Source organism: Peromyscus leucopus, chromosome 19 (assembly GCF_004664715.2).
Source record: "Peromyscus leucopus breed LL Stock chromosome 19, UCI_PerLeu_2.1, whole genome shotgun sequence".
NCBI classification, from domain to species: Eukaryota; Metazoa; Chordata; class Mammalia; order Rodentia; family Cricetidae; genus Peromyscus; species Peromyscus leucopus.
This window is the reverse complement of record NC_051079.1, coordinates 3,003,321-3,021,313: the sequence shown is the minus strand read 5'-3', so window position 1 is coordinate 3,021,313 and position 17,993 is coordinate 3,003,321. Positions and strand designations below refer to the sequence as shown.

The window sequence follows — 17,993 nt, the reverse complement described above, 5'->3', positions numbered from 1 at the left end:
GTAAAAGAAATCAAGTGGAAGAACTTAAGGAACCAGAAGTACAAGCCAAGGCTTTATGCCGTTCATGGTAAACAGCCCTCGGATCCAGTAAGCGTTTTCTAAGCACCTGTCCATCTTCATGCTCTCCGCCTTTACATGTCCTGCTCATCAGTAGGTCTCTACGGGCTTGACACGTTTGCAGAAGGTGCTGCAGGAAGTGCTGGCTGGTTGTTTTTTTCCAGTTAATGTGATAGATCTGAGCATTGGTGTGATTGTTATAAGCTGACAGTAGTGATGATTGTTTTCAGTGGGGATGTCTCAGCACTTTTCCACAGGCAATTTTGCTAAAACAGCCAAACCTTTGACAGGCCCGTTCACGAGGCAGCCCATCTCCCTTCCCCGGCTGCCCTCTGGTGGAGACATCCACAAAGAACAAAATAGACCCAGAGCAGGCAAGGAACAAGCCCACTTGCCAGCTCACCTCAGTCATGACAGACTCATGGAGCCCGGAGCTCTTGTCTCTCAGGGTCCCAGCTGCACCCATGTGCCAAAGCAATGGGATTATTCACTCCGCCTGCCACGCCATGCCCGTCCAAGTCACTGTAAATGCACGCTTGCCCTGTTACCTGACAGAACCCTGGCCTTCCTTCAAGACCCAACTCAACTATGACCTCATCTATGGAGCTTGACCCCAACCCCCAAAGCAGTGAGAGAGACCTCTCCTAATTCACTGGGCACATTTTGCTCACTGACTATCATTTGCAATTGCACAGAAATTTTAATATTACCTCCTTCTCTGGACTTCCCTTTGAAAAGAGAGACGCATTTCAGTATTCTGCCTGAGACATAGAAGGAGTTTCATAGTTAATTGTTGATTGGGTGAATACTAAATTAAATCCTCGACTGGGAGAATCAAATGAAAATTGTGGAAGTTCTTTTATTATAAACAGTAAGCTATTCTTTAGTTTGTACTTTTAGTTTGTGCTTTTAGTACAAATTATAATTTGTTTGTAATAATATTCACATCCAAGAATAGTTCCAAGAGACAGAGCGTGAAGGAGGTGTGAAGCAGGCTCTGTCAGCCCTCCTCTGTCCTTCAGCTCCTCCTTCCCCACCTCTCCCAAGACTCGGGCACCAATGCTCCCTCAGCACCTGCAGATTCCACTCCCCTCACCCTCACCCTCCACCCCCACCTTTCGATCTGTCATCTTTAACCCCGGACTCAAAAGTCCATCCTCTAACCCTTTGTCAGGATGGCGATCTCCAGTGACTGTGTGCCGCATTAGCTGGTATGCTTGGACTGAAATTGCACACTGCAGCAGAAGCTGTAACTTCATGATCTATCAGTGTATCATCTTGCTCTGTAGCCCCCATTGCGTGGATAGGTAGGTAATCCAGATCTTGGGATAGATTACCTTGATGACGCCAGAAGTTACATTTCCCCAATTCTGGATCCTGTGCCCTCCTCCTGCTCTTCTTTCTGAAGTGAACTGGTTCTCAGAGATCAGGCTACCACTCAGGTATCAGAGGAGGGGTTGGGAAGACTCCTTCCTGAATCTCTGCTGGCCTCTCTGGTCCTCAGGTGTCTGCACTGGTTCCTAGAGATCCCTAGGGTCCCATCCTAGGTGCTGGCTCCGCATTGACGCTACTGAGTGAAGTTATTTCTGTGTCCTTGTCTTCTCAACCTCAAACTTACTTCAAGCCTCTCTTCCAGTTTCCTATGAGCACGGTAAATTCTTGAATAACCAGATGGTAGGTGGCTATAGATTGTAGTTGTTGGGGGAAATCTCTCAGGTACCCCTGTGCCCCAGACAGCTCCCATAGGCAATTCTCTCCTCACTTTCAGGCACTAGCCTAGAACAGAAATTCCTTAAGGCATTTTCCATTTTCTTGAGTTCTGCTCTAGGAAAACGAGAAAATTCTCTTTCCACCGGAAGCTCCCAGTGTTCTGTCTAGGTGTTTGTACCCCCTAGCTACCACCCCTGTGCCCTCCACATGCCAGAGTCAAGCCAGGCAGGGAGGCAACATGAGTCCCTTCCCTCTTCCTGCTTCTTCCTGACCTACAGGAAGAAGACTTCCTGCTCTCCAGTTGACAGCCTTGGGGTCAAATTCTTCCCCTTCCTCCCTTTCTATTATCTCACCTCCTTCTCAGCCTTGGGAAAATCGTGTATACTATTAGAGGGGCCAGCCTTAATATTATACATCCCAGGGGCTCAGGAGACAGAGCTACTAACAACGAGGACTATTTTCAGGAAATAGAATCTCAGCACACCAAGCTCTATCGTCCACCTGCTTTAATTCCTCTGGCATAACATCCTTTATACACAGCTTCAGTTCTGTTCTTATTTCTAGCTTGATTTCTTGCCTGATTTCTCTCTATATTTATCTACTGCTTCCTCTAAGTTCTATCTTAATTCTCTTGTCCTAACTCTGCCTCATCTAGTTCCTTTTCATCTTGTTCTTCCCCATCTGGCTCTTCCTCATCTTCCATGTCATTCCTCTAGTCCTCTCTTCTAGTCCTTCAATCTACTTCTTCCCCATCTCAGTTTGTTCCTCCCAAGTTCTTACCCGTCTAGTTCTTCCATTCTCTTTTCTCTTCTCCGTCCCCCTGTGCCCTGGAAGTCCTGGTATATAAAGCCAGGCTTCCAGGGTCAAAGGGGAGGGGTGATAAGAGTCACATTGAGAGGCAATAACCATTAATTATCATTTGCAATCCCAAAGGGAAGTGACCAATGGGGAAATGGATTAACTAAAGGCTAAATTCAGGTAATATCTAAGAAGAGGGCTCTTATGTGCTCAACTATAGTCTTAAACGTGATTGGTAGAAAATGTTAAGAATCTATAAGTTGCTAGGTCAATGGGAGAAAATAAAACTGTCTTCTTTTTTCCTATCAAAGCTATCTGCCTTTTTTTCTGCAGGGTGGGGGAAAGTGTGCTCAGTCACTAGGCAACCTGTGCACAGCTAGATGCCTCTGGTGATAGTTAAAGGGAGATCTGGAACTAGAGGTAAGGTTTGGGAAAGGAGGAAGTAAAGCTTAATTGGCACATCCACCAGGCCTTCTCAAACGGATAGCCTGGATGCTTAAGTCTGTTCTTAGAGAGTACAGAGGTATCTCTGATAAGGTACTTTCCTCCATCTGGGGATGGACCTGGCCGGATGCTGCCAATGATGATAATTACAGGGAGGCTTGAACTGGGGTTCTGGCTGAGCATAGCTGTCAGCGCAGAAGGTTATCTAAATATTCCTAGAAGTGGTTAGGTAAGGAGTTAAAGGTCTATAAAGTTAGTAAGGATGTAAGAAAAGGAGGATCCGAGCTAAATTGTATAAAGCTATTACTTAATGTCCACCTGACCTAGGGCAGTGTCTCCTTGTGGAATTTATCTTAAACCAGGAGACTTGCATGTGTACTGTTACTACTGCTAGTCCTTGAAAGTGGCCAGAGGAAGCCTTTCCTGAGGCAGTTCTCCAAATACCTGGAATGTGTATGTCCAGAGAGTGATCAGTGTACACTGTTAGCCCTTCTTAGGGAAAAGTCAATTGGGAAAACTATGAAGGCACACATGATTTTCATAACAGAAGACAGCTGATATATAACAAGCCAAATAACACCAAAAAACTCCTTGGAATTTGGCTTCCTCTGGAGGAATTCCCTGATTCCTCCAGGTAGTGATTTTGCCATAACCAGCTGAGTTCTTATGATATATTCCTGCAGCCCGCAGCAGGAAAAAGGGTGTCACCCGGCAAATACAGTACAGGAAATGTTACCCTAATATCCTGTTACACTAGTTTGGGCGTCCATTCCTAGGAAAGGCATAGCCTTCTACATAAGCTTCCTTAAAGCATGGGAGATTTGGGGGTACCAAATATGAAAGTAAATGAAATGACCCACCTCAAAAGAAGCTGCCCACTCTTCCATGCTGGACATGTGCTGGCAGGATGCACTGCCTCGTCCTAACACAGAAAACAGAGTAGATTGTCTGAGGGGAAAGAGACAGTGCCTCATTGCTAGGGGAGTTCAGAATGTGGTGCATCTCGGCTGTCCTTGAATAAGGGTCCCACAGAACCTTCCCCAGCCTGTTCTACACCCTGGCATCGAAGGCCAGACCTATGGGGATGTGTCTTGGTTGGTAAAGTGCTTATTTAGCATGCAGGAAGCCTTGGATTCAATAGAGCACTACATAAAATGGTATGGTGGCACGTGTATAATCCCAGCATTCAGTAGGTAGAGGCAGCGGCTCAGAGGACCCTGGTCATCCTCAGCTATACGGTGAGTTTTCGTCCAGCCTAAAATGCACAGCATCCTGTCGCTAAAGAGAAAAGGAAAGACTGTGTAAGACAAAAGTTTGTCGTGAACAGTTGCTGGGTCCTGCCTGCCCAACGCCATTCTGTGGCCAACGCCATTCTGTGGCCTGTGTTTACTGGATGGACCTCCTCCTCTGCATTCCTCCAAGGTGTGCAGAACAGCTGGAGAGGGGGTCTCCTCCAGGGTTTTTTGGACTCAGAGAGATCTGGTGTTTCTGAGGTTCCGGGATGAGTGAGTGGAACCCCTTTTCCCACAGGATGGAACTGCGCCGCTGTGGATCGCATCCCAGATGGGCCACAGCGAGGTGGTGCGCGTGATGCTGCTGAGGGGAGCTGACCGTGACGCAGCACGCAACGTGAGTAGACAGCCCACCCCCCTCCAGCCCCGACTGGGCTCAGATGTGACCCCCGAGTGTGTTATTGACCACTCAACTGGGCTTCCAACCTCTACCTGCTCTTTAGCAGGAAAACAGTCAAAGTCCAATTAAGTGGAAACTTCACAAGTGGTGTGCCTCCCCCCTCCTCCATCTGAGATGACTTCCGGTGAGGGGTACGGTTTACTTGACCTCGTGCCAGCAGGGGCACGCAGGATCTATGGAGAGAGTCCAGGCAGACCCCACTGTTGGCTGCTGCCCTCGCCGCTGCTCCAAACCCCTGTGCTACACCCCTCAAGCACCAGCTCCACACACTCGGCTTCTGAGGGTTGCCCTGAATCCTGCCCGCCTGCACCAGCTGCAGGCCCGTACAAGAGAGCGACTTGGAGAGATTCTCTGGGCATTAGGTTGCAAGCCGTGTGTCCTGTGCCTGATGTACCTTGTGCCTTCTCTTGTGCTGTTCCTGGTTACCTATCAAGTCTCAGAAAAGGGAAACCTGGAGGTCCTGTTCCTGGCCTCCCCCTCATCATCGTCTTCCTGTCGTCTCGGAAATTAGAAGAGAGAAATCCCCCATCACACCCTCCTCCTCCTCCTCCCCTCCCCTCCTCTCCCCTCCTCCTCCTCCTCCTCCCCATTCCGGATGCGCTCTACAGGCAGACAGAAGACAGCTCAGAAGTGGTCCTCCAGATGCAGTCATTGATACAAGCAGGAAATGCTAAGGATTTGGAAATGGCTCTCTTTGAGCCAAAAATGATCACTAAAGATGGATTTTTAAGTTTGTCTATAAATCTTTTAAAAGATTAATCAGATATGACCCGTTCCTCCTGCAACCCCACCAGCACACATAGGCAGTAATGCACAGGGTAGGTGAAGTCAGACTGCGTGTATTTTTAAGGCAGTAAATGTAGTTCGATAACATGAATCATTAAAGGCAGTTAAGCAATTTCCACTGTCGTGAACAGCAGAGAAGGTCTCTTGGGTCCATGATAACCTTAAAATACGGTCTTGAAGACCCCCTTGTCCCTGATGCTCCAGTGTTCTCGGGGACTGGAGAAGCGTCTGACTCACCGAACGGCAGACTCCTAAGGCAGCACAGTGACCCGCTGTGGATGGTATCCTCGCATGCAGTTACCGTCTAATGTGCCCTAACCTGCCCTAGATGGAGACATGGCTGATTAGCCTGCACAATGTACGCTAATAATTAACTCCCATGCCCCTCCCTCAGGACGGCACTACAGCCTTGCTGAAGGCAGCCAACAAAGGGTACAATGATGTCATAGAGGAGCTGCTCAAGTTCTCACCTACTCTCGGCATTTTGAAGGTAAGACCTAAAAAGTTATGCCATTCTGTCAAAAAGAGAGACAAGTTAGCCAAGGCATATAGGTGACTGAGGTAGAATTGGATTGCCATTAGCTCAGGATCCCTGGGTCCAGTGGAAATGGGAAGGTGGGAAAGAGAACACTCTCCTAATAACTAGTTTTTCAGGAAAAAAAAATAGCATAATTGACACTAAAAACAGGCAAGTGAACTATTGATATCATTTGGAAGATTTGTACGATCTGTAAAGGAGGACATGTCTTTCTTTTCATCCCCGAGGGAAGACCCACTCTTCATGGTTAGCTTCAGTGTAAAATTCAAACATCTGGGAGCTTCAGAAATGGGTCTTCCTGGAGACTGGAGACGCTTTGTTAAGTGGGAATCATTTGGGGTGGAAGGATGTCTGTGCTGCGGTGGATGTAGCATGGTCAGCAAAGCGTCCCTGTGAGGCACCAGATGCACCTGGGCTGAGGAACCTACAGTTCCTGTGCAGGTTCTCCATTCTGCCATCTCAGAGGAACCAAGAAGTGACGGCAACCAATGAGTGTGGCTGCCATCCAGAGTTTTAATTACGGTATACAGTGATGAAACTTCACATCTGGGCATGTTACAAAATGTTCTTAACTTTTAGAACATACAAGAAAAGAGGCAGTGGACTAGGCTCAACCCATAGGGGGCAGTTTGCTGACTGCAGGAAGCATTTACTCTTTGTTGTTGTTGTTGTTGTTAAGGAAAGGACACCAAGTCTTTTCTAAGTCGACACTGTGGCTTAGCAGTTCGGAGGCCGTGTCCTCAGGACCCATCAAGACATGAAAACTCTTTGCCCTGGAATGACCCCATAACTGCCATGCCCATACTAGAAGCATCTGTCTGCCCTTCACACTTTAGACCCCATTCTTGCTGATCCTAATCAAGAGCTCAGCGTGTCAGCCCCTGTCTCCTCCTACTGAGCTACCTCCCATCTTCCACCAACTTGGGAATCGGGGAGTAACTTCTTACAACCATCTGGAAACAAGGATTCATCTATGAAAGTGAGACAGCTTTCAAGTGAGCTTGGCAGAATCTACTCGAGCTTTACACACTTCTGTCCACCTCTGTTAGCTGTCCCATGCTTGTTGCCTAAGACTTAGACATTTGAGCTAGTGCCGGCTTAGTGAATCAGCATTCCAAGTGTGGCAGCAACCAGAGAAAGGCTGCTTTGCTACAGGTTTTTCCAAGTATGAATTTTTTTTTTTTTTTACTTTTACCAAATCATGGTGATTATGAGTCATCAAGTAGGAAGCTTGGCTTGCATTGTCCTGCTGTTTATAGATATCTGTGCCCTCTGGAGCCAATGTCTGCACCCCATTCTTCCGTAAATTTGGTTATAATCTCTTCCCTTCCCCTCCCTGTGTAGTAGTATATGGCTATACATCTAGCCATATACCACATAGTTGTGTATCTGAGGACACTGTAGTAGGTACAGATGTGACTTTGATAAGTATGAGGAAAGATACAGAGGTGAAAGACTGTGTTATTCCCATCGCATCTCTCAGGTGGTTTGTGATGAAAGCCAGGCAAAGCACTGGGGGCTGTGAGCTCAATTCTTGACACTCACTCTCATTTTCTCTTAGAATGGGACGTCAGCTCTGCATGCAGCAGTGCTCAGCGGAAACATTAAAACGGTCGCACTACTCCTGGAAGCTGGGGCAGATCCGGCCTTGAGAAACAAGGTACCCACTCAGCCCATCCTTAACTACACTGGGCCCCTGTGCAAAGAGACTGTCTCTTCGTGAGGCAAGACAAGCATCTCTCAGGCTCCTGTCTCTATTTTTATAGTTATACACAGTAAGGGCAGGACTACAATCACAAATTATTCCTAGCCAATGCATAATATCCAGGGAATTCTGCTAAAAATCCTATATCATCCATGGCTTTCTCTAACCATATATAAAATGTGCAAACATTAGGGGCAGCGATGTATCTTAGTTGGCAGAGTGCATGCCTAGCATGCAGGGTCCCCCGGTCACATAAACCGGTAATGGCAGTGCATGGCTCTAATACCAGCATCCAGGAGCTGGAGGCAGGGGATCAGAGGCTTGCAGTGGCGTGGCTTCCTGGTAGAGCAAGGAGGTAGTCACTATGGGGAGTGTGCACTCTTAAAACGTCATTGTTGGGAGCCTATGGCCGTCCCTGTAAGTCAGGTGTTTGTATCTTGAGAATTAGTAATGTACGCTTTGTGGCTTGGTCAGGAAAATGTGATTTATTTTATCAGCAGGATTGCATGTCACTATTCCAACACCAATCCATATTTTTATTATCCTAAATCCTTGGATTAGACCAAATTTGGAAGTCAGCGTCTACAACCACAGCAGAAAGGTTTGTCGTTGTATTTCCTCTTACTGGATGTCTGCTGGAGTCATCTTTGTGTTAATTGGAAGCTAAAAAGAAACCCATTAGGATTGGGGTTGTATTTTATTTGCTGTTGTTGTGATAAAAAATGAACCCAACAAAAGGCAATCTAGGGAAGAAAGGTTCATTTTAGCCCTGGGTCCCATCACAGCGGAGAAGTCAGGGCGGCAGGACAGATGTCCAGTGACGTCACACCCATGTCAAGAACACACACGTGAGTGCAGTCATGTCCGCTTTCTCTGCTTACACAGTCCAGGACCCAAACCAGGGAATGCAACTGCCCACAGTGGGTGGGTCTTCTCACCTCAGTTAATCCAATTAAAGAGGAGTCTGGGACAGGCTGCCCATAGTCCAGCCCGATTTAGCAAACTCTTGTTGAAACTCTCTTCATGGGTGACTCTAGGTTGTGCAAGGTTCACAATTAGAACTAACCATCAAAGCTGGAAAGGTGACTTGGTTATTAAGAGAACTTGATGCACAAGTGTCCGGACCTGAGTCTGGAGCCCAAAACCCATGCAACGAGCTGTCATGGTGTTTCATTTGCCTGTAACCCCAGCCCTGAGGGAAATGGAGACAGAGGACTGCCGGGGTTTGCTGGCTGCCAGCTTAGCTGAAAACCATAAACTCCAGTTTCAGGGAGAGCCCCTGTCTTAAAGGAATAAGATGGAAAGTGATAAAGAACAACAGCCTCCTCTGACCTCCATGTACACCCTAGTGCATGCACCAGCGCGCACACACACACACACACACACACACACACACACACACACACCATTAAGAAGGGCCAAAGAAACAATGTGCCAGGTCAAGGCTCCCACTCATTTTACCTAGCACACAGGAGTACTGTTTCTGTTATCATTTCTGCCTATCTTTCCCAGATACCTAGATTTGTTTTCCATTAGCTGGCCTGGCTGGTTGATAAGCCAGCTCAAGTCACAACTGCCTCTCTTTTGAATCTTATCTGTAGACTTTGTACATGGAACTCTTAAAGAAATCAAACTTTGGTGGTGAGCTATCCAGGACTGAGTTAAGACTAGGAACACCGCTAATACCCTGATACAGAAACTGCAAAAACAAAACAAAAACAAAAAAACCATTTCCCACTGTGCCACTGTGTCCCCTTAATGGGCTAACCTCGGCATAATGGTCATGAGTAATTTCCAGAGGACAAAATGCTGAGCTTTCCCCCTCCCTGAAGGACTTGGACTTATGTGTGGAGGCTCATACTGCAGAAAGCCTCACGGTCCTGGGACTCGCTGCCAGGGAAACCGCCCCTGTCCACCAAACACCACGAGAAGCCAGCCTCTTTAATCACAGCCCCAGAAGCAAGGCAGTCGGAGTCTAGCAGCAACCCGGAAGTCTTCAAAGAGATTTTTGCTGTTGTCTGTCTCCTGCATCCAGGGATTTCCTTGAATCCCTGGACGGTCACTTTTCTAATCAATCATCATTTTTGTTTGAATTATTCATTTTGTGCATATGTATGAGAGAGTGTAGACACATGTACTGCAGGGTGTGTGGAGGTCACAGGTCAACCCTCTGGATCAGTCTCTCCTGCTACTTTGTGGAACCCAGGGATTGGTCCAGGGATTGAACTTAGCGGGAAGCCACACACAGTTCCGCTGCCGGCTGAGCCACTCACCGGCCCCAATTGTTTTATCTGGAGGAATGGCCCTTGGGCGTGAGAGCTTCCCAGTCCAGAAAGTCTTTTCCGATGAAAAGAAGCAAGTTTAATGAATGAGCCTTTTTGATATGGCACGAAGAAATGTGCCAATATTTGCACAACCTGCGTGGCTCAGTAAGCTAATGTGTTCCGAATGTTGTGGCTAATGCTGGAACCTGTAGATTTCCATGTAACGAAGTACAAAACCATTCATGATACATTTCTGGATCCTACATGGCTGTTCATGAGAAATTTGGCATGGTGGCACACACCTGTAAATCTCAGTACTCAGGAGACTAAGGCAGAAGGATTGTGGATTCTATGCCATCCTGGGCTACATAGCAAGACCTTTTCATCAAAAAAAGAAAAAAAAACCCACAGGAAGAGAGAGAGGAGAGGATTGAGAGGGGAGGAGGGCAGGGCAGGGGAGGGCAGGGGAGGGCAGGGCAGGGGAGGGGTCCTCTGACACTAATCCTGGAGAGACCTGAAAAATGTCTACTCACCCCAGAGAAGAAACTGACAGTGGAGAGAAGTAATGATGCCACCAAAGTCCAACCTGGTGAGCCAAAGAGTCTGCTGGTTCACTTACTGGAGTATAGGGTGAGGATTGTCTACAGGGTGGGGAAGACTGAGTTACCCAAAGCCCGCCCTAGCATGGGTGAAGGCTCTGAAGGCCAGGGCCCTGGCGCCCTCCGCTTGACTGGCAGCCGTCCTGGGGGCTGGAGAATCTCTTCCCTTCAGAGTCCTTGGTGTTTACAGTCTTGGTGGAGAGAGGGACCTTGTCATAGAGTAAGTTTCAGGGACTCGCTGAGACTTTGTTTACTTCCTGGTTTAGGGAGCTTCCTTTTAGAAATTCGTGAGTCTTAGTGAACTTCCTTCCAGCATGGTAACTGCTACAGAACCTGAGGAGAGGGGAGAAAGGGCAGGGAGGGAGGGCGAGGCAGAGGAAGGGTAGAGAAGAGCAAAGGGGGCCTGGCCAGCGCTGGCGTCCGATCGATCGAAGATGTCTGCACTGGTCTGTGGGGATGTTAGGACACTCCTCCCTTCCCAACCACCCATCAGTGTGCAGCTGAATTTCCGTCCGGTGCTCCCTCCAAGACATCACCATAGCCTGTGTACAGAGGCAAACAGAAGAGTCCAGCTGTCCTCTGTCAAGCTCCGTTCTAAAGAAATGTGTAAGGCCGACAAGCAATTCTACATTCCTAAGGCTTTTGTTTTTGAAAATGCAGTTGTTGTTTTTCAGAAATATATTTTCTATACCAACCTGTAGTAGATTTCTCAACTAAGAAATGTATTTTTCAGCTTTCATTTCTAGGTTAAAAACATACTAGAGTGTTCCATAATATTTAAGAGTGTAAAATGGTCCTGAAGTCATGGAAGTTCAAGAATTATCTTCTTTGTGACACATGCTGCCTGTGGGAGAAACTGGCTCCCTAAATGCTTGATGATGTGTCTCAGCGGGTGACACAGTGATCAGCAGACTGATAACTTGCAGGGTCACGTAGGAAGTTATAGTCACAGACACTGTGCCTTCCTGGCTGTGTGTTCGGCTAGGAATGCTTCCTGACTGTTTTCTCTTCAAACGATACCTGTCTTATTGCAACATGCTCTTCCTACTTATGAAAACCAGGAAGTTGGTTTATTTCATAGAGGCAGAAAATAAAGATGGTTTAGATAGAGCTCAGAGAAAGGAGGAGGGTGAAAGTCCAGGCAGGTCAGATATCAGATACCAAAATACAGTTAGTGGAAGGAATGAATTGTAGTCACACAGCAGGTGATGTAGTTTATGATTTATTGTGTATTTTATGAAGAATTAAAAGATGTTCAAAGCTTCCCTAACAAAGTAACAATGAATATCTAAGGAAATGGAGATGCTAGCCACCCTGATTCAATCATCATATTTCATATCTATGTATCAATCATCACACTGTACCCCATAAATATATAAATATGTACAAACAAAAATAAAAAAACGAGGGGCCAGAGAGGCGGTTAGGCAGGTAAAGGTGCTTGCCAACAAGTCTGATGACCTGAGTTCAAGGCCTGGAACTCACGTGGTGGGAGGAGAGAACTGACCCCCACAACCCACTGTGGCATGCGCTTGAGCGAGCAACACACACGCCATGTCATTTTAAAATTAGAAAAAAAGTTACAAAAAGTAATAAATACATGAATTGGAACGTGGCCAGAAAAAAACCCCATCTTGAGTCCTCCCTATCACACAAACCGCCTCATTTAATAAGCTGAGTATAAAAAATCAAATACCTGATTCATTCAACAAGTAATAGATGTGCTGGGCATTGTACTGAAAGTGGAGATACAATGATTTATAAGACATAGGCCCTGGCCCGGGAGCCTCTATATAGTAAAGATTTGCTAAGTGCAAAGTTAATGTTGAGGTGAGAAATAGCAGGTACCATTTCTACATTAAGAGGGGGTCCCAGTTGCCTACTACAAAACAGTGAGACCAATGGAGCTTTTTCACTTCTGAAGGGCAAAGTGTGGGGTCACCAGCCCCCTTGGACCCCTAGAACCACACCAGTGAGCCAATTCACTCATGGCCATCTCATCTTGCTCTTTCAGGCCAATGAGCTTCCAGCAGAACTGACCAAAAATGAGCGCATACTGCACCTCCTGAGAAGCAAAGAAGGACCTGGGAAGAACGAATTCGGCTCCATCTTAGACAGATAGAAATTTAAGCCACGTTGTCAGGAAAGAAATGGTTCTTAACAAGGTTGGAAATTCTTGAAGAAAGAATGTCCACCCTGTGGGTTTGTGCATTGTGCACTAAATCAAGGAAGGGCTTGGGGTCCACTTCCCTTACTTACCGTGGGCTTCTCATACTGCCCTGTAACTTGGCCCTGGAGGACATAGATATTCACAGATTTCACAGAAACTTATTACAAATATGCCAGTGTGAGTCCCTCAGTTAAGCTTGGTGTTTGCCGTGGTTTGAGTGCTAAAAAGTGGAGACAAAGGCTTTGTTCTTTAAGATCGACCGTCAATGAGTCAATGCATTTTTGCTTTGCAGTTAGTTAAATGTAGCTATGCTAAAATACATTGCGGCCATCATAGTTGTGTATGTCCCGTCAGCATAAAATATTTTCTGTCACCTGAAGATCATAGCCATGATTATTGTGACCCGATGACACCTAAGCATTCATTATTTAAGATCCACTTCTGACATTCCACTATGTGCTACTCAAAGGTGAGCCATTGACACGTAGAAAAGATAAACATAGTTGTTGACAAAACCTCATCTTATTTGTGACATGTAAAGTCACAGTCTCTTAGTGGACATTGTCAGTGTATGAAGAAAGCAGTGGAAAACTGAAAATCCCCAAAGCTGCAAACCACAAGTCTCCTTGAGCTTTGATTTTGGTTGTTTTGTCTGGAGTCCATCTCCTGTGCCACAAGTGAGTCCATAATATGCTGTGGAATCTGGCTTCCGACAGCAGTCTCTAACACACTGACTTTGAGCTCACTGGACAAAACATGATATCTGTAAGTAGTGTTGCTGTTACTGTTACTGCTTGGGAAGGAATATCCACAGTAAAAGGCATTGCTAGTATTTACCAAGTGCTCATAATGCATACTCATGGGTGAACTGGTTCCAAAAAAGAACCCCAAGTTTATTAAGAATTTCTTCGAGGGGCTCTAAAGTTGATGTCCAATGCCCCTTCAATGGTGTCTAGCTGCCTCTGTCGGTGCCTAGCTGCACACACACAGACATCAAGCTGTCTTCTATGATGCACCATGTGAAACAGTATTCGTACTTCTCATGTTTAAACACATATCCAATGTCCTTGCTCATGTTATGCTCCAGTTTCCAACCAGTAGTCTCTGTGTAGAGTCATGTTAAGATGGAGGGAAAAGCAGTCCCTAAATTAGTTTTGCTTAACCAACATGCAGTGGTACCAGAAGCATTACCTTTAAGTCAGTAAATGCCAGAATGAAACTTCTGAAATTAGAAGATAGTCTCTTAAAATTGTTTATGATAGTGAATGAGGAGATATTGATAAACGTTGCTAACAAAGCCAGTAACAAACAGTGCATACGGCTCTCAGAAAAGTGTAGAGCCTGACGGGCCGGGCAAAAACCCCCAGGCTAATTCTGAGATAAACGATAAGGAAGCTGTGCGTTGCCAGAACACCAGACACAAATATTTTGGTAGCTAAAGATCAGTGCCAACTTCTACATATGCAGCAAAGTTATACAAATACACATTTCCCCCTTGGGAATTTTGAAATGCTGTGTTTGACTTGAAGAAGAAAATGATGCGGACTTAAATTCTTTGCATTTTATTTAGCCCAGTACCAGTTGTTCATCGCTGAGCAAGACAAAGGAGAAGTATAGGTACCAACATTAAAATGCCAGGAGATAGTCTCAGGAACTGCAGGTTTTCACGAAAACATCAGGAGATAGTATCAGGAACTGCAGGTTTTCACTAAAACGTGTTGGCATTGGCCTCTCCCTCATATGAACTATTTTAGGGCCATAGAATTAATTCAGTATCTTTAGCAATACTTAATAAAGACCTTTGTACTGTAGGAGACAGGTATCTGGATTAGCACTTGATCTAGATGCAAGTATGATGTTATTATCCATGGCAGGGACGTTGATCCAGAACTTACCAAAGACTGAACGAAACGTCTGTTATTTCAGGAACCACGCTTCAGTTTGCACATGTGTAAAGGACTCTTACTTTATATTAGTCTCATTAACAGTTCACTGTTCATCCAAAGACTTAACAGGAGCAGTTCCTATGCAAACAGCCTGTTTAACTGCACTACGAAAGTTCGCCGCTACATGTGTCTGTTTGCCAACACATTCCATGTTATACTTCAAATAAAGTTAATGCACTTCCCAATTTGCCTTTGTTGCGTCTTTCCTTTCTTTAAACAATTCACGTGTTATTCCTGTGGTTTTTAAACTCTGTTATGTTTACTGTTTGTGGAAACAGCAGTGCTCTTGGAAGTTAGGGAACAGTGTGCCCGAGTATTCTATTCTTCCACCGTGCAGGTTCTGGGAGTCGAACTCAGGTCCTCAGGCTTGGCAGAAGGTATCTTTACCACTGAGCCATTTCACTGACCCCTGTGTGATTTTGAGTAGACTAAAATTTCAGAGTGAATAATTCAACTCTGCTGGTAAGTAGATTAAAGTTTGGGACCCAAATAGATCTTTAAGTGTCATTTCACTAAAGAACTTACGCTATTTATTATTATTTCTACTGTGGAGGAACACTGTGAGCAATTCCCAACATTTTCAATTTAAACAAAACTTCCTGGGGTAGTCACTGAAGACACTGAAAATACCAAGTTCCTAGTTCCTATTGTTGTTGGTGCTGCTCCTGACCGGTCAGCTCTCTGCCAGCTAACTTTCTCTTGTGAAACAGCTGATCAGTTTGCAGAACTTGTACATGAAACATTTGTAGCAGGGACATCAGGAATCTAGAGAAGACCCCTTGTGGCTCTGGCTTTCCTCTGTCCCATCTTCTGTGACAAGAAGCTACATGTCATTACTAACCCTCCCTAGGAGGGAAGGCATGGAGGAAGGAAAGGACAGCCCAAAGGCATGGTTGCTTGGAGGGAGGGCGATGGCCGCAAATTTGAGATGGGCCTGCACGCGGTAGGGATAAGATGCGGAATTCCTAACTGCTTAACCAGGTGGCTGTAGTGCTGGAACTAGGAGTGCCCACGTGGTAACCAGGGGATACATCACAGGTTAATAAAACGCTACCATTTGTTACAGGGCATTTGGTGGTGAGCACTTGATACAGACGATCTCATTTGCCCCCAACGATAAGTGCTGTTGAAATGATTGACATTTTAAGGTCAGAGCCTGGGCTCTCAGCCCGAACAAGCCCAACTCAGCCATCCATCCTCAATAAGCCAACTAAAGAAACAAGACAGTGATGTAAGAAAGGATGCTTATTCGGGGAGGGAGGGGCACATTGGGAAGAGGAACACATAAAGAGACCCTGTGATCCCCCAAGTACATTTGGGGAGTACTGACATGAGGTTTAGGTTTAGATGGAGGCCAGGAGATGTGTATAACTAAGCAGTCCTGGCTAAGCCCTGCCCGTCACTGACCACCACAGAGCGGTGCGGAGTCACTGACCACCACAGAGTGGTGCGGAGTCACTTCCTGGAGACATCAGAGCTGCAGCCTTTCCCTCTCCCAGCATGGGGTTCCCAAGAAATTCCAGTTCCTTGGGGACCATTGTTTTAATAGTTTGGTAACCAAAGGGAGGGACACAAGGGCCTCCCTTTAGAACATCTTTCAGTCCTGCTAGGACAGTTACATCGGCCATCTTACAATCGAGAAAGCTGACATCGCGAGGGGATTTTCTTGCCAGGCTATGGTTTTCATGCCATTGTCACACATCAGCTCATGCTCTATGTCACTTGTGCCCCAACATGTTATAAAAAAAAAATCAGCAAAAGGAAGCATGTGTGCCATCCTATGTTTTGAATGTGGTCTGCTGCTGCCAAAACTCTTGTTGAGGCTTAATCCCTCAACACATCTGTGTTGAGTCTGTGGGATGCTTTAGGGGCTGGAGCATACGTAGGAGGAGGTGATGGCTCGTGAACACCCTCATGGAAGCTTTAGTGTTGGTATCACGTGTGAGTTGGACCTCTAAGGAGTAGATTAATTTTCAAGAGAAAAAGTCGTTAAAGTGAGGCTGCCTCCTTCCAGTCTTTCTTCCTGTCTTGTGATCTCTTCAGTGTTAGATCCCAAAAATCTAGGGTCTCAAGTGGGCACCCCAAGAGCCCAGACTCCAGTCCAGTTGATGCAACAGCATGAGGTTTATTGTTGTGGCAACTGTACAAAAGAACAAACTCAGCTCCAGAGAACAAGAGTCACATCTTACTGCAGCCATATGGGTGCTTTTAAAGGAAAAACCCACAAAAGCCATAAGATTACAATTCCCATACAGTTTCGTTTCACAAGATCATGGTCTGATCACAGAGTGGGTACAGTCACCTCCTCATGCACATTCTTCCTGAAACCTCAAGGTGGGTATCAGGGCGGGAGTGGAGTTTACACAAAGGTCACAGTGGTCCTTCCTGGAACACTTGCAATTATCCCAGTCACAGTTGAGCACATCTCTTAACAGAAATCTTTTTACATTGTTACATTGTGGCAGGGTGGTTGAATAATGGTTGAGTCAGGTTGCCCTTGGAACTAGTTTTCTTTTTAGTTCCTTATTCTCCTGGGGTTTGGGGGTGTAAGCCTGAAGGGTTAGGGTCTTTCATTCAGCACACATTGTGATGCGCTGGCATGCATTCTCTCTACGTGATGCCACCTGCCATGTTTTGATATAACCAGAAAGTTCTCACCATGACCTAAACAGATGAGACTGCCAGTCTGCGACTTTGAGTCTCCAAACAGTAACTAAATAGGCCTGTTTTCTTTATAAACTCCAGTAGAGGCTAGCTTCAACCTTGGATAGCCTTAATTCCTGGTCCTCCTGACTATCCTTTTAGTACCGTGGTTACACACATGGACCATGATGCCCACATACCATGAGCATTCTTGAACATGTCTATGTTCAACATACGCTCTCAAATCTTTGGGGTTCTGCAGTAAGACTTTTTTTTAGATTTAAAAAAAAATTATTATACATGTACGAGTGTTTTGCCTACATGTATATATGTATATATATATATATATACACCACATGCCTGCCTGGTGCACACAGAGACCAGAAGAGGTTGTTGGCTCCCCTGGAACTGGAGTTTTCCATGTGGGTGCTGGGAACTGAACAGGGTGCTCAGAAGAGCAACAAGTGCTCTTAACTGCTGAGCCGCCTCTCCAGTCACTGGTTCGTCAATAAGACTTTTAAAGCTCCCTATGCAAGCAAGTTGAACTTTGCAGACATCTCACTCAAAACAGCTTACAGCTTTAACACATGACCTCAGTGTCAGTAGTTATGACTGACCCAGAAACGGGGCGTTGCTGATCA

At 45.9% G+C, this 17,993-nt stretch overlaps 1 protein-coding gene across 2 annotated transcripts in view; it reads left to right on the top strand.

The window, feature by feature from the left end:
• The window catches only part of Ankrd29 (ankyrin repeat domain 29), a 47,170-nt gene extending 32,276 nt beyond the window's left edge, over nucleotides 1-14,894 (top strand). For both annotated transcript variants that reach the window (XM_037196957.1, XM_028876684.2), the window contains exons 7-10: nucleotides 4,540-4,638; nucleotides 5,882-5,977; nucleotides 7,587-7,685; nucleotides 12,608-14,894. In XM_037196957.1, the coding sequence (XP_037052852.1) occupies nucleotides 4,540-4,638; nucleotides 5,882-5,977; nucleotides 7,587-7,685; nucleotides 12,608-12,715 (402 nt within the window). In that variant the 3' untranslated portion in view covers nucleotides 12,716-14,894. The remainder of the gene's footprint in view (nucleotides 1-4,539; nucleotides 4,639-5,881; nucleotides 5,978-7,586; nucleotides 7,686-12,607) is intronic.
• The last annotated feature ends 3,099 nt before the right edge of the window (nucleotides 14,895-17,993 follow it).